General features: G+C 40.4%; 1 protein-coding gene across 1 annotated transcript in view; it reads left to right on the top strand.

The window, feature by feature from the left end:
- The first annotated feature begins 592 nt into the window (after positions 1–592).
- Positions 593–14,250, top strand: part of ZCCHC4 (zinc finger CCHC-type containing 4) — a 53,680-nt gene continuing 40,022 nt past the window's right edge. Inside the window, exons 1-3 of the mRNA XM_015072427.3 lie at positions 593–750; positions 1,748–1,866; positions 2,612–2,694. Of these exons, the coding sequence (XP_014927913.2) occupies positions 624–750; positions 1,748–1,866; positions 2,612–2,694 (329 nt within the window). The 5' untranslated portion in view covers positions 593–623. The remainder of the gene's footprint in view (positions 751–1,747; positions 1,867–2,611; positions 2,695–14,250) is intronic.

The following is a 14,250-nucleotide window of genomic DNA, read 5'->3' as shown; positions in this document are numbered from 1 at the left end:
TCCTTGGCATTTTCTATGTAGACAATCATGTCGTATGCAAAGAGGGACAGGTTTATTTCCCTCTCTCGGATGTATAGATGTCGATGCATATGCAACGATAACGTTCAACTGTTAACAGTTGCCCAAGAAGTAGAAGATGACAGCGTGACTCTCACTTTGGGGAAGAAAGAAGAGGATGTTTCCCTCAAACGCGGTTGCTGCAGCCATTTCTATTGTCAGCTACTGGTGGTGGTGATGCTGCCTTTTGGTCTTAAAACCCCACCAAATCTTTGCTCCAAAGAGTCCTCTCATCTTTTGGCTGTATTCTTACGAGAGGATGGTGCTTGGGGTGCTAAGGGTAGAGCAGATAATAGGTGAGCTTATTGCACAGGACCAATAAATTGCGTGCAAATATACCCCCCCCCCCCCCATTTCCCCAAACCCTTACCCTGGTCTGCCCGCCAGGGACCCCTTTGGGGGCAGCCAGGGGCAGAAGAGACTGCCTTCCGGGGCGTAGCCTCAGCCCCGGCGGTCTCAGCTCCTCCTAGACGCGCGGGGGCGCTGTGAGTTCCCTGTGCCGCGTGGCGGCACTCTTTCTCAGACTCCTTTGTTTGCACGGAGGTTTTCGGGACGGTGGCGGGAAGATGGCGGCCCCCAGGGAGTGGCTGGGAGCGGTGGAGAAAGAGGGGAACTCGGGTCTTCAGGGGAGCTCGGGAGTGGAGGTGGTTTTTCCTTCTGATCCCGCCACGCCTGCCCCGCTGTGCCCTCACGGTGGGTGCGCGTTTGGGCTCTGCCGAGGTTTCGGGCGCAAGGGGCGGGGGTTAGCCTGAAGATGCCATGGGCTTCTTACGGCTCCCAGATTTTTATGCTCTCTACCACCATGTGTGATCCCTAGAAAACGCCCTTTCTTCGGGACGTAGTGTTTTCAGCTTATTTAAGACACTGTCATAGGAAGTCCTCACTGTTGCGGTTTTGGCTCCGTGGCTGTTCCATTCCCCTCCCCCCCTCCCCGCCAAGGGAAGAGACAGTCCAAGCAAAGGGGATGCATGTTATTGAGTAAATCCGTTGCCAAGTACTTGTGGATTTCATTGGTTGTTTTGATATCTTTATTTTAAAAAGCTAGGGAGAAAGAGGGGCGTAGCTAGTCGACTGAGCCACAGACTCTTGATTTCCGCTCAGGTCTCGATTCCAGCGTGGTGGGATCGAGCCTCCCCGCCCCTCCCTCCGTGCGCTGAGCATGGAACCTGTTGAGGAGTGTCTGTGTCTGTGTCTCTCTCCCTCCGTCCTTTTCCCCCGCTCGCGCGCTCTCCCTCTCTAAAATAAAAGATAAAAATTAAAAAAGAAAGGGAGAAGAATAGCGTGAATTATTGCTTAGAAACCAGACCTAGTTTTTCTCTAACTTATGGAGAGGATGTGCCCAACTCCAAAAGCCCAAATTTTCACTGAAAGGATAACTGGGTGGAGGTGGCAAAATGCTCAGTTCTCTGGACCCTGGCCATGTTTTAGTCTCAGGAGCCAGGTCATTCATCATGTAGACAGCAACTGACTACGGCATTTTCTTTCTGGAGAGACTAGTTTGTAAAAGCCATTTCTTCAGTCATCAGTGTCTAAACATTGTGACGGAAAAAAAAAGTAATTAAACAGAGTGTAGGTTGAATTATGACAAATTGTGCGTAAAACCAAATCAAGCTTTATTTAAGGGCAGTGAAAACTAAGAACTTGATGTAGATGACGATTGTTGATATGTTTTGTCCCTTTCTGGAACTAGGACCCACTCTTCTGTTTGTAAAGGTGAACCAAGGGAAAGAAGAATCACGGAGGTTTTATGCCTGCTCAGCCTGTAGAGATAGAAAAGACTGTAATTTTTTTCAATGGGAAGATGAAAAGGTATATCAACTTTGTGGACATATATGTTTTTATTTTTGATGTATGTGACAATTTGTTTGAGAATGTGTGAACCAATAAAAACGCAGTTTGAGCATTAAATGAGATAAATCTCTTTGGATAGACGAAGACATGGTTTTTGGGTCAAGGGACTGGAGTTTAGACCTACTCTCAACTTAACTCTGATTACTGATATTGTAAATAACTGTCTCAAAGACAGTCCCCTTTAAGATTCAGAGGTGTTAGTATAGATTTCTCCCTAACGAGTCTAGGTTGTGATCATGTCAGGCAGTGTTTTAGAAAAACTTTTTTTTTTTTTTTTTTTAAACATTTGAGTGAGCATCCTTTATACAGTTACTATGTGACTGATGAAGGCACCTAGGGATGTAGTTGTCAGCTTGGTATCTTCTTGGACTCAGCTCCAGTTGAAGTTTCTGAAAATTTTGTCTAGAAAAATTCCAGCTTTGTTGGGTTTATTGGAATACAGTCTTGTATACGACTCTCCTGCACGTCTGTTAAAATCACTGTGAGATAATCCTGCAGGGCTTTAATATGTTAGGTATTGCTTCGTACTACTCTAGAACCTTACCAGTTTAATGTGTTTTGTTTTGTTTTCCCCTGAAACAGATGCTTGTTTACAACATTGAGCTGCTCTAATTGGCCTCTTAATGTCAGAATGTGATACCGGGTTTTCTAGGATGATAGCAAGTTTGGTAGTTTATTAAATGTTTTTTTAATTCTTTTCCAGTTGTCAGAAGCTAGACTTGCTGCCCGAGAAGCTCATAACCGAAGATGTCAGCCGCCTCTATCCCGAACGCAGTGTGCAGAAAGGTGCTGATGTGGTGTCATTTTTATTTACTATTTTTGTTTTGTTTTTTTCCTGGGTCCTTAAATTTACTTTCATTTTTTAAAAAGTTTTCATTATGGTAAAATATATATAACATAACATTTGCCATTTTAATAATTTTAAATGTACAGTTCAGTGGCATTAATTGTAGTCACAGTTATGCGATTGTCACCGTTATATATTTCCAAAACCTTTTCATCACCCCAAACAGAAACTCTCTTATCATCAAGCAGTAACTTCCCATTCCAGTTCTTCCCAAACCCTGGTAAGCTCTCATATAATTTATGTCTCTATGAATTTGACTGTTCTAGTTACCCCATGTAAGTGGAATTATGTATTTCTGATTTGGCTTTTTTTGTGCCTGGTTAATTTCACTTAGTATGTTTTCAGGGTTCGTTCATGTTGTGGCTTGTGTCAGAACCTCATCCTTTTTATGGCTGAGTAATACTGCATCACACACACACACACACACACACCACATTTTGTTGATCTATTCATTCATCAGTGAACACCATTTCCACCTTTTGGCTGTTGTGACTAATGCTACAGAGAACATTGGCATACGAATGTCTGGTTGAGTCTCTGTTTTCAAGTCTTTTCTATATATACCTAGGAGTGGGATTATTGGATCATACGATATTTCTGTGTTTAGTGTTTTGGTGAACCACCAAACTCTTACCCACAGTGGCTGCACCATTTTACATCCCTACCAGCAACGTACAAGGATTCCAGTTTCTCCACATCCTTGTCGATACTTAGTAGTGTGTGTGTGTGTGGGTGTGTGTGTGTGTTTTAATTATCTCAGTACTTGTGAGGTGATGTGTCATTGTGGTGTTGAATTTTAGGTCCCTAGTGAGTAATGATGTTGATTATCTTTTCATGTGCTTGTTGGCCATTTGTATATCTTCTTTGGAGAAATGTCTATTCAAGTCCCTTGTTCATCTTTAATAGGGTTGTAATTCTTGTTGTCGAATTGCAGGAATTCTTTATATGTTGAGGGACATCAGACCCTTATCAGATATAGGATTTTTACACACTTTTTCCTATTCTGTAAATAGCCTTTTCACTTTCTTGATGATGTTCTTTGATGCACAAGAGTTTTTAAATTTGATCAAGTCCAATTTATCAAATTTTTGCTTTTGTTTTCTTTGCTTTTTGATGATATAGCTAGGAATCCATGACCCTATCCACTGTTATGAAGATTTACCATAATGTTTCTATTTTGCAGCACTAAAAGAAACAAAACACTTTTCGAAAACTGTGGACATTTATTTTTAAAAATCTACATTGTTGAAATATTTTGTTGAGTGACTGGAAGTTGACTCCTGGATTTAATTCTTGGGAGATCTGTGAAAGGCCACTTCCTTCTGTGTCACAGGCCTTGTTCCTGTGTGCTGGGAGAAGCTCCTTGCGAAGCCCCTGGTCTGGGCTGCTGGTGACAAATAGGTTTTTACTCTCACAGCAAGTGCGCTGGCTCCCTGGGCTGCTATGTTTAGAAGGATTCTGAGGTCTTATCTAGGCTAAGTGGTAAGGAGAGCTAGGCTCTATTAAAAACATGTTTCTTGAGCTTCTTGGATTTTGAAGTCCTCTGATGGAGGAGGCTTTTCACAGGGTAACTTGATCACCCCTAACCAAAGTACTTAATCAGTGATGACCATTTACTATATGGGAATTCAGTCAACAGTACAAAATATTTAAAAGGAAATTAATGTAAATTGAGCACTACTGTGAGCGGGCTAGTGGGCTAAGTGTTTCACATGAGAATTATTTAATCTTGCTGAGGCAGTTTATTTACTTAGATGAGAAAATTGAGGCCTGGCGCAGATGAGGAACCTCATTAAAGCCATTACTACTGGAATGGCTTAGCGGTGACGCAGACTTATGCCCCTGATTCTAAAACATTTTTAAACATGAAAGCAGACGCAAATTAACATATGGTATGTGCTGATTTGATTTTTTAAAAAAAAATTTTTTTTTTAACGTTTATTTATTTTTGAGACAGAGAATGAACAGGGAGGGTCAGAGAGAGGGAGACACAGAATCTGAAACAGGCTCCGGTCTCTGAGCTGTCAGCACAGGGGCCCGATGCGGGGCTCGAACTCACGGACCGCGAGATCGTGACCTGAGCCGAAGTCGGCGCTCAACTGACTGAGCCACCCAGGCGCCCCTGTGCTGATTTGATTTAAGGAGATCTAAGTAGATAAAACATGAGTTCTATAGAGATCTATCGTAATGACAAAGAATACCAAAGATGCAGAAAGTGCAAAGTAGAAAAATATCACCTGTGATCTCTCCCCTTGAGCCCCTCATTTTGTTCATTTTGTAGTATTTTCTCTCAGCCTTTTTGACCTGTGCTAAAGTTTGTTTTACAAGGTTGTCATCATAATGCATACATAGTCTCTTATACTTTGCCATTTCAATTCTACCTGATAAGCATCTTTTTTATATTATTACATAAGGATATTGGTGATTCACTTAAGCTATAAGAACATCTTGGTGATCTTGTTTCCTTGTATAAGAACATTTCAGTCTGGAGCTAAACCACTGTTCTGTCTTTGTGCTGCCAGAATATGGCTTTTTGATAATAATTTTTGAAATTCATATTTCATGTTAATTGGAATATCAAAGCATTGGCTAAAATATGAAGAATTAAAGAATTTTCAAAAGGTTATTTCTCAGAGGTCATACTGTCATTTGTAATCTAGTGCTGATTCTTTAGAACATGTCTTTTTAAATTTTATTATTTTTTTTAATGTTTATTTATTTTTGAGAGAGAGACAGAGCCCGAGTAGGGGCGGAGCAGAGACAGAGGAGACACAGAATCCAAAGCAGGCTCCAGGCTCCAAGCTGTCAGCAGAGAGCCTGACACAGGGCTTAAACCCATGAACCATGAGATTGTGACCTGAGCCGAAGTCAGATGCTTAACTGACAGAGCTACCCAGGCGCCCTGAGAACATGTCTTAATAAAATAATTTTCAACATCTGAGATCATCTGTAACCCATAACCTTGGATTTTGTTGCCCAAGCTTGCTTGCTTATTTGCTGCTTCTTTCCTTCCTCTTCCTTCCTCCTCTTTCCTTCCTTTCTTCTTCCTTCCATCCATCCATCCATCCATCCATCCATGCATCCATATAGTCATTCTTTGTTGAGGTCTCAAAAAGAACTTAAGATGCAAGTCACGGAGTTGAGATACACAAAGATAACATCGTGCTAAGAAGAATGTGTTAAATGTAGACAGTATTTATAGGAAAAAAAGCTGGGTGTTCTCGGAGGTCAGCAGTGATACAGCTACCTTGTGCCTTAGCTGATCGGTACCATTTAAGGGCATAGGACTGGAACAGATTTTGGAGGATGGGTGGAAGTTGAAGCCTTTTGAAATGCACTGGCATTGATTTCACTGTCTTGCTCTGTCTGTGATTGATGCTGCATGCTTTCTTATATGCTTTCTGTGGAGTACACCATTTGAAATCAGTCGTTCCTCTAAACACGTAAAATTTTGGCTTTTTAAAATCAAAGGCTTACTAAGTTCCTTATTCTATGTTATTAAGTACCTGTTCTCTTAGAGTGTCTTCAGCTGGAAACTCGCAGTTCGTTCCTGTGTGTAAATGACCCAAAGGATGATGTACTGTTACTTGACGTTGTAATTGTTTTCTAAGTGAACTTTCTACAGCTCATTTACAAATGGTCTTAGGAAATAACTACACCATTTGAAAGTATTAAAATGCATTTAAATGTGATTCCTATTCTATAAAGCAAACTTTTATCTGTTACTGTGGAGTAACAATAAGCTTCGCATTGGTAATTTCTTTTCCAAATTGCTAGAAAAGAAATATGTAGCTAGCCATATAAATTGGCTTGTTATACTTGATTTTTATTACGGACTGGCTGTCCTGCACAGATGGCTAGGTGCTACAGAAGAGGATTGGATATTTGTTTTTTTAACCTCACTCTTTGAGCCATGCTTTTGATTTCATGTGTTCAGTTGACAGATTTACATTTTGTGTCTGAGATTTGACTTTCCTTACAGTTTCTAGCTGCCTGTCATGCCCTGAGATGTTATTCTATTATGTAGTGTGCTGACACCTTTATTGTGACCTATGAAGTCTTAGAGAAGATATATTTTAATGCTAAAATAAGCAATAATGTATGTGCATCCATATGGTTTTGTTTAGTTGATAACTTCATTTGGTTACGTTTTTTTCAGAGCTCAATTTAAACTCAGATTTTCAAGGTCTGCTATTAGGGAAATGCCATAAACGTAATTCGTCTACTCCAGGAAAGGCAAATGGAACATCAAATGGAGATCAATAAAAATGACATTTCAAAATGCTAGCCTGCAATTTGTGAATCATGCTGAGCCATGCAGCAGAATGAATTTCCTCTGCCCCCCCCCCACCCCCAGTACATGTAGAAAGTACCAATAAGGAGGGAGAGCTGAGTAATCTTCAGTTTTCATGGTCTTATGTTCTTCCTACCAAACCTGTAAAAAGCCTTGTGTCTGAATATTAAATTTAAAGCAGTATACTTGAATGATTATGATGTGATTTTGAATAGAAAGATACACGCACAAGATCTCAGTTTATCTTTTGTCAGGGAAAGGTTAACAAACCAGCAGTAAAACTTCCCGAAGAGCAATTTTGACAGGGCACAAAGATCTCGAGGTGGAGGTTCACTTAACAGTATTCTTCTTTTCCTTTGTTTACAAGTAATTAAACTCAGTGTCCTCAGTGCCTTCAGAGAGTCCTGTGTCATGAGCAAATTGTACACCAGTCATTCGTGGTGTTTTAAAACTTTCATCTCTTCCTGGTGAATTTGCGTCTTCCTCCTTCAGTGGGCATTGCTTGGTGAGTGATAGGTGGTCGGTCCTTTGGACTGGGTTTAAGTAACAGACCCTGACACAGCTCTATCTGTGGGGATCTTCCTTCTCTTTGTTCCTATAAAGCCCTCGATTGTAGTCGTCATTCTTTCAAGGATGGGTATTTACTTCCCTAATATCCAACGTCTGCCCTGTTGTTCCGTTTTAGTTCCTGACTGCACGTGTCATACCCTTGCGTTTGGGGACCGAATCGTAGATGACGGCAGTGACACGTGTAGTTCCAGCAGTGCATTGGGCCGAGTTGAAGAGATGGTACCATGAAGGGCTGGGACAATTTTGCACGTGGAGGGGGTGGGGAGGGACCATCCCAACCATATCATGCCCTCCGTCTGGCTGATGGCGTTAAAAATCCTGTCTCTGTCGTAGTGAAAAAAATACGCATCTTAGAAGTGATAAAATGGGGATGGCTGGATTTTGCTTTGTGATCCTGTCTGACTGGCTTTCGTTGAGTGGCTAGATTTATCTCATTTTCATAGCGGTTATAATAGATAACACTTGATCTTGGTTTTGCTGTATTACTTGATGCTTCCTGGTTTTCTTCTCTTTGTTCTCTTTTACTATGTGGTGTATGTTGGCTTTGCTTTGTTTCATTTCATGTGTGCTGCTTCTGTTTTTTTTGTTGTTCTTACGGTTGCTTTTCTAGCTTTTTATATCCTATTTAATCCTTTCTTTAGATGGTCTTCATCCATCTAAAAGTGAGAGATAATGAACTATCCCATTTTGGTTGATTATTTCTTTTTAGGAATACCCTTTATGCCCTTGACTATTGCTTAGTGCTCTGTCCCTCGATTTTTCGCTTTGAAATGATATCTTTTGGTCTCTGACTCTAACACATGAGAGCACCAGTGTCCTTACACTGTCTCCCACTTTCTCTGGGACTTCTCCGACCTCTTGTGTTGGGATTTACGTTATTTACATTTTATACTGTAACCATAATGCCCATATGATTCCGTTTTTATTCTGTGATTAAATGGATTCGGTGCTTCCTGGAAGCCCCTTTGGTGTACTTGCTTTATTTATCTCCCCTATGGCTAACATTCATATTCTCGTGGTTTTTACTTTTTAAATAAAAGTCTCACATTCATCGGAAATATTCAATAAAAATTCCTATGTGGCTGTTGTATGATTCTGTTGATATGAAATACCCCAAACAGGCAAATCTGTTGAGACGGAAAGTAGAGGCATGGTTGCCAGGGGCTGGGGTTTGGGGAACGAGGAATGACTGTGGACGGGTTCAAGGTTTCTTTTTCAGGTGATGACAATGGTCTGGAATTAGATTGTGGTGATAGTCGCCCAACTTCATGAACACTCTAAAAACTGCTGAATTGTACACTTTAGAAGAGTGGTTGTATGGTATGAGTTAAATTTCAGTCAAACCAAAATCTTTACGTGGCAATGGAATCAAACAGTTCTGTGAGGTTTCACAAAGAACAACGCTCCTGTTTCCACCCTTACGTTTCTCCTCCCCAGCAGCAACTACAGTCAGCCGTTCTGGCTAATTATTTTAGAATTTGCCTTCCTGTCTGTGAAATACAAAACATGCTTGCATTGCCACTTCCTGATTTATCAACTTTTGGAATTATCTATTTCCTGTGGAAGAGGAGGGTTTACCTTTCTTCCTCTCCTCTCCTGCCCTCTCCCCTTCACCTCTACCGCCCCCCACCTCAGAATCTGTACCTTTTCACTACCCCATTTGTATATGGTGACATCATAATTTTTGGGTTAGATTCATATTTTAGTGTTTGCATTATTATAACTGTAAGTGCTGCTCATAGCTGAACCATATAAGAAACCAAAGTGAAAAGCTGAACCGTATAATCTTTTTGTTTTCTTTGGAGTTAAGAATAGTCTTGGATTTTTTTACTGTTGTAGCTGCTATTTGCTTATTTATGTGCTTATCACTGCTCCAACCGCAAACCCTCTGCCAGTTGTCTGAATCCTTTCAGAACATTCAGATGTAGCACAGTCTTTTAGATCTTAGAGAAATCTGTCCTAGGGCTTTCAGAAATGCTCAGTCTGGAATGGTTTCCCTTTCTACCTGGCACCCAGCAGTCCTGCAGTTTCTCCAGCAAGGTCTTAGATTATATGACTACATAACCTGAGTTCTACGAAGTCCTTTATTCTTCTTTTCTTTTAAGATAGTTTTTCTCGGGTACTTTCTTATGTTTGTTTCTTTTTTTTTTTAATGTTTATTTATTTTTGAGAGAGAGAGAGAGAGAGAGAGAGAGAGAGCATGCACAGGAGAGGGGCAGAGAGAGAGAGGGAGACACAGAATCCGAAGGAGGCTCTAGGCTCTGAGCTGTCAGCACAGAGCCCGACGTGGGGCTTGAACCCATGAACTGTTGAGATCGTGACCTGAGCCGAAGATGGACACTTAACCGACTGAGCCACCCAGGTGCCCACCTGCTTTATTCTTGAATGGCACTGACCCAACTATAAAATTATTCAGATCACATGTTTTCCTTGGAACAGTTGCAGGATTGCATCATGTCCTTCAGAGCAGGACTTCTTAAATGATCTGTGTTAAAGGATCGGTCTTTTGTCTGTTGGCTTTTTTATGTTCTTGTTTTCATTTCCTACCCATTGGGGTCAGATACTTTTGTAAACCTGGTAAAGATAAATTAAAGTAAAATGAAAGTCAAATGAAGAAAAGAGAAGACATACAAAATACAAGCCCACGTTTTTTATTGTTAATTTGAACAGACATAAAAGTGCTCTAACTGGTATAAAAATTCTAAATACATACTCTTGATGTCTGTCTTTGTGTCATCGGGAACTGGTAACAGTTCACTGCCAGCACCAGTTCGTGGCCACTTTGTGAGGAACACTGATCTAGAGTTAAATGTGGTGCTGTAGAAATCTGAGGCCAACCTGATTTTTACTATCCAACAATTTTGAAATCTTGTGTTTCTGGAAATACCTTTATCTGTGCCGATACTTGATTGATACCTTTGCAGATGATGGGATTCTACGTTGGAAATATTTTTCCCCCAGATTTTGGAAGGCAATGTTCCATTTACTTTGTCTTCATTTTAGCTGCTGAGAAGTTCAAGTTCAAGAAGTTCATTCCTGATCTCATAAATGATCTGTGACTGTTTGATCCCTCTGTCATTTTTTCTTTTTTTTGAATCTTTTTATTCCTAGGGGTATGACATTTCATGACTATCTATCTTGATGTGAGTCTGTTACATTTTATTTTGCTGGGTATTAGGTAAATCCTTTCAAATTGGAAACTCGTTCTTCAGTTCTGAGAAATTTCCTAGCATATATTCCCATTGTCAACGAATGAAAAACCAAATCTCATATGATGTAGGGCTGATTACAGTCCATTTTTGGTTTAGTATTTTCTGGGGTCATCTTTGCTTGTTTTCTTTGAGTTTAATTCTTGCCTTTTCTTTAAAGCACTTTTTAAAGCCTTTTATTGTAGGACATTTCAGGCATATATAAAAGAGAGAACAGTATGAAGAGTCTCCTACACCCACACCCAGCTTCATTTGTCATTAATATGTAGTTAATTTTATTTCACCTGTATCTTCTGTGACTTCCAGTGTAGGTATTACATATTTTATCCATAAATATATGCACCTCAAGAAATAAAGCCTTTAAAAAACCATAATCACGATACTATTAAAATGCCTAAACTATGAACAGTTCTTTAATGTAACATGCAGTTAGTATTCACATTTCTCTATTAGCCTGTAAATACTATTAGCCATAAATACTGTTTTATAATTGATTCTTCAAACAGGATCCAAACAGCGTTTATGCACGGTAGTTGGTGGATATCTTTAATCACTTGTTTGTTGAAAAAACAGAGTAATTTGTCCCATAGAATTCCTCACATTCTGGATTTGGTTGCTTGCATCCTGCAATGTTGTTTAACATTTATTCTATCCCTGTATTTCTTGTAGAGGTAGCATCAGACTCAAGTTCAGTTTCAGGGGACAAAACTCTTTTGTAAGTAGTGGGGCATATTCCCTTTTGAATTACATCAAAAGATAGATAATGCCTGGTTATTCACTTGGTGTGACTTTAACATTGATCATATGCAAAGTAACCAGTCTGTAAACAGTACAATTGATTTTGTGTATTAATCTTTTATCGTGTAATCTTGATGAGCTTACTAGGTTTAGCAACTTTTAAAAATATTTCCTCAGAGCTTTCTACATATACAATCATGTTGTCTGTGAAAAAAATTTTTATGTTTCCTTTCCGATCTGTGCCTTTTATTTCTTTTTCTTGTCTTATCAAAGTGGCTAGAATCCCTAGTGAGTGTTGACTAGAAATGGTAAGCGTAGACGTCTTTGCTTGTGTCCCAATCTTGGGAGGAATGTATTCAGTCTTTTACCAGTATGGTGTTAGCAATAGGTTTTTTTCAGATGCCCCTTAGCAGGCTGTGGAAGTTTCCTTCTGTTCCTAGTTTTCTGTGAATCTTTCTCATGAATGAGTGTGTGATTTTGTCAAGTGCTTTTTTCCTGCATTTAATGAGATGATCATTTTGTAAAAGATTGTTAATTTGGTGAGTTGCACTGATTGCAACATTAAACATTAAAGCAGCCTTGCATTCCTGGGCTAACCTACACTTGGTCATGATCTATTACCTTGTTTATATGCTGTGGTTTTGATTTGCTAAAATTCCGTTAATAACTTTTGACTTTGCGTTTATGAGGTTTATTGGTCTTTAGTTTTCTTACGATTATTTTTTTCTGGTTTGGTGTTGGGGTCATCCTGGCCTAATGAATGAAGTGGGAACTGTACCTTCCTCTTCAGGGTACTGGAAGAATTTATGTAGAATTGGTATTGCTCTACTGTCTTCTTTCTTACATTGTTCCCGGTGAGAAATCTGATATCATTCTTAATCTTTGTTCCTCTGTACAGTGTCTTTTTTTCTTCTGGTTTTAAGATGTTCTCTTTTTCACTGATTTTGAGTAATTTTACTATGTATGATGCACCTTGTAGTCTTCTTCGTGTTTCTTGTGCTTGAAGTTCTCTGAGCTTCTTGAGTCTTTTGATGTAATTTTTGGAAAATTGCAGCCATAATTTTTTCAAAAATGTTCCCATCTCCCCAACCCCACTTGGGGGCTCATTTTCATGTATTTTTGTCCCTTGGGGTTTCATTTTGGGTAATTTCTAAGACTGTGCCTTCATGTATATGGATCGTTCCTCTGTCACGTCTAAATTTCTGTTACTCCCATCTAGGCTATTTTTCCATTCAGACAATTAAAAAAAAAAAAAAACTTTAAAGGTTCAATTTGGGTCTTTTTAATATTTTCTATGTTTTTACCTAACAAGCTCATTCTTTTTTTCTTTTTTTTTTTTAAACCACTTGAGCATATGGTATATAGTTACAGTAAATGGCTTTAATTTCTCTCTGATCATCTGTGTCATTTCTGAGTCAGTTTGATTTGATTGTTGTTGCTCTTGTTGTTTTTCCCCCTCGTCGTGGGTCATGGTTTCCTGTTTCTTTACATACCTGTTGGTATTTGATTCAGTGCTGGAAGTATCAATTTTACCTTGTATTCTGGATATTTCTTATTCCTTTACATATTTTTTGAGCTTTGTTCTGGAACACAGTTGTTACTTGGCTATAGTTTGGTACTCTCCAGAAGGATTTGGCATACCCCAGCGTGCAGACCGCCTCTAGTCATGCCTGTCCATTTACACATTGGGTTTGTAGTTCCTTTTGTGCTACAATCACAGCATAGATGTGACAGAGAAACCAGATGGCCTGCCAAGCTCAATATTTATTACCTGATCCTGTACAGAAAAGGTTTGTCGTTCCTTGCTTTCGAAGGTTTATCTTCAAGCTTTTGGGCAGGACTAGAGCATCTGTGGGGTAGGGCTGATTTCTCCCCGCTCCTGAAGCGGTACCCTTCTCAGGACCGCACCTGATGCTTGGGTTTTAGGAGGTTTCTCCCTCGGGCTGCTTGGTAGACACCGACCCCGTGTCCTGTTGGGTATTTGGCGATTATTCCACCTGCTCCTTTCCAGTGGTTCTCTCCCACGCTCTGGATGCTTCCTTCGCCTGCGTGTGCCTATCAGTACTCAGCTACGGATTCGAGGGGAGTCGTAGCAAACCGTGGAGCTCCCTCTCTCTCCACGTCCTGCTTTCTGGCTGGGATGCTCCACATGTGCATTCACTAGTGCTCTGCCCTGTGAATTCTAACCGCCCTGGCCTCCACGAACTCCCAGCTCTGCTCATCCATTCCCTGAGCTCTGTTTGGGCTTTCTGTCCTCTGTTGCCAGCTCTGCGCAGGCGGCAAACTGGCAGCTGTCCTCCCCCTCAACCCTTCCCTTCTCTCACCATTCCCCATTTTGGCTGCCAGTTGTCCATTATGTTAAAGCCGCAGTTTCATGTTATTTTGTCGGTTTAAAAGATTTTTTTTAATTTTTTTTTTTTTTTACTGTTTTTATTTATTTTTGAGACAGAGAGAGACAGAGCATGAATGGGGGAGGGTCAGAGAGAGAGAGGGAGACACAGAATCTGAAACAGGCTCCAGGCTCCGAGCTGTCAGCACAGAGCCCGACGCGGGGCTCGAACTCACGGACCGCGAGATCATGACCTGGGCCGAAGTCGGACGCCCAACCGACTGAGCCCCCCAGGCGCCCCCGTTTAAAAGATTTTTTGAGAGCCAAGGTGGTCAGTCTGGTTTCCGTTACTCTA

The sequence above is a fragment of the Acinonyx jubatus genome, chromosome B1 (genome assembly GCF_027475565.1).
Source record: "Acinonyx jubatus isolate Ajub_Pintada_27869175 chromosome B1, VMU_Ajub_asm_v1.0, whole genome shotgun sequence".
Lineage (NCBI taxonomy): Eukaryota > Metazoa > Chordata > Mammalia > Carnivora > Felidae > Acinonyx > Acinonyx jubatus.
Note: the sequence above shows the minus strand (reverse complement) of the source record. Positions and strands in the feature narration are given on the sequence as shown.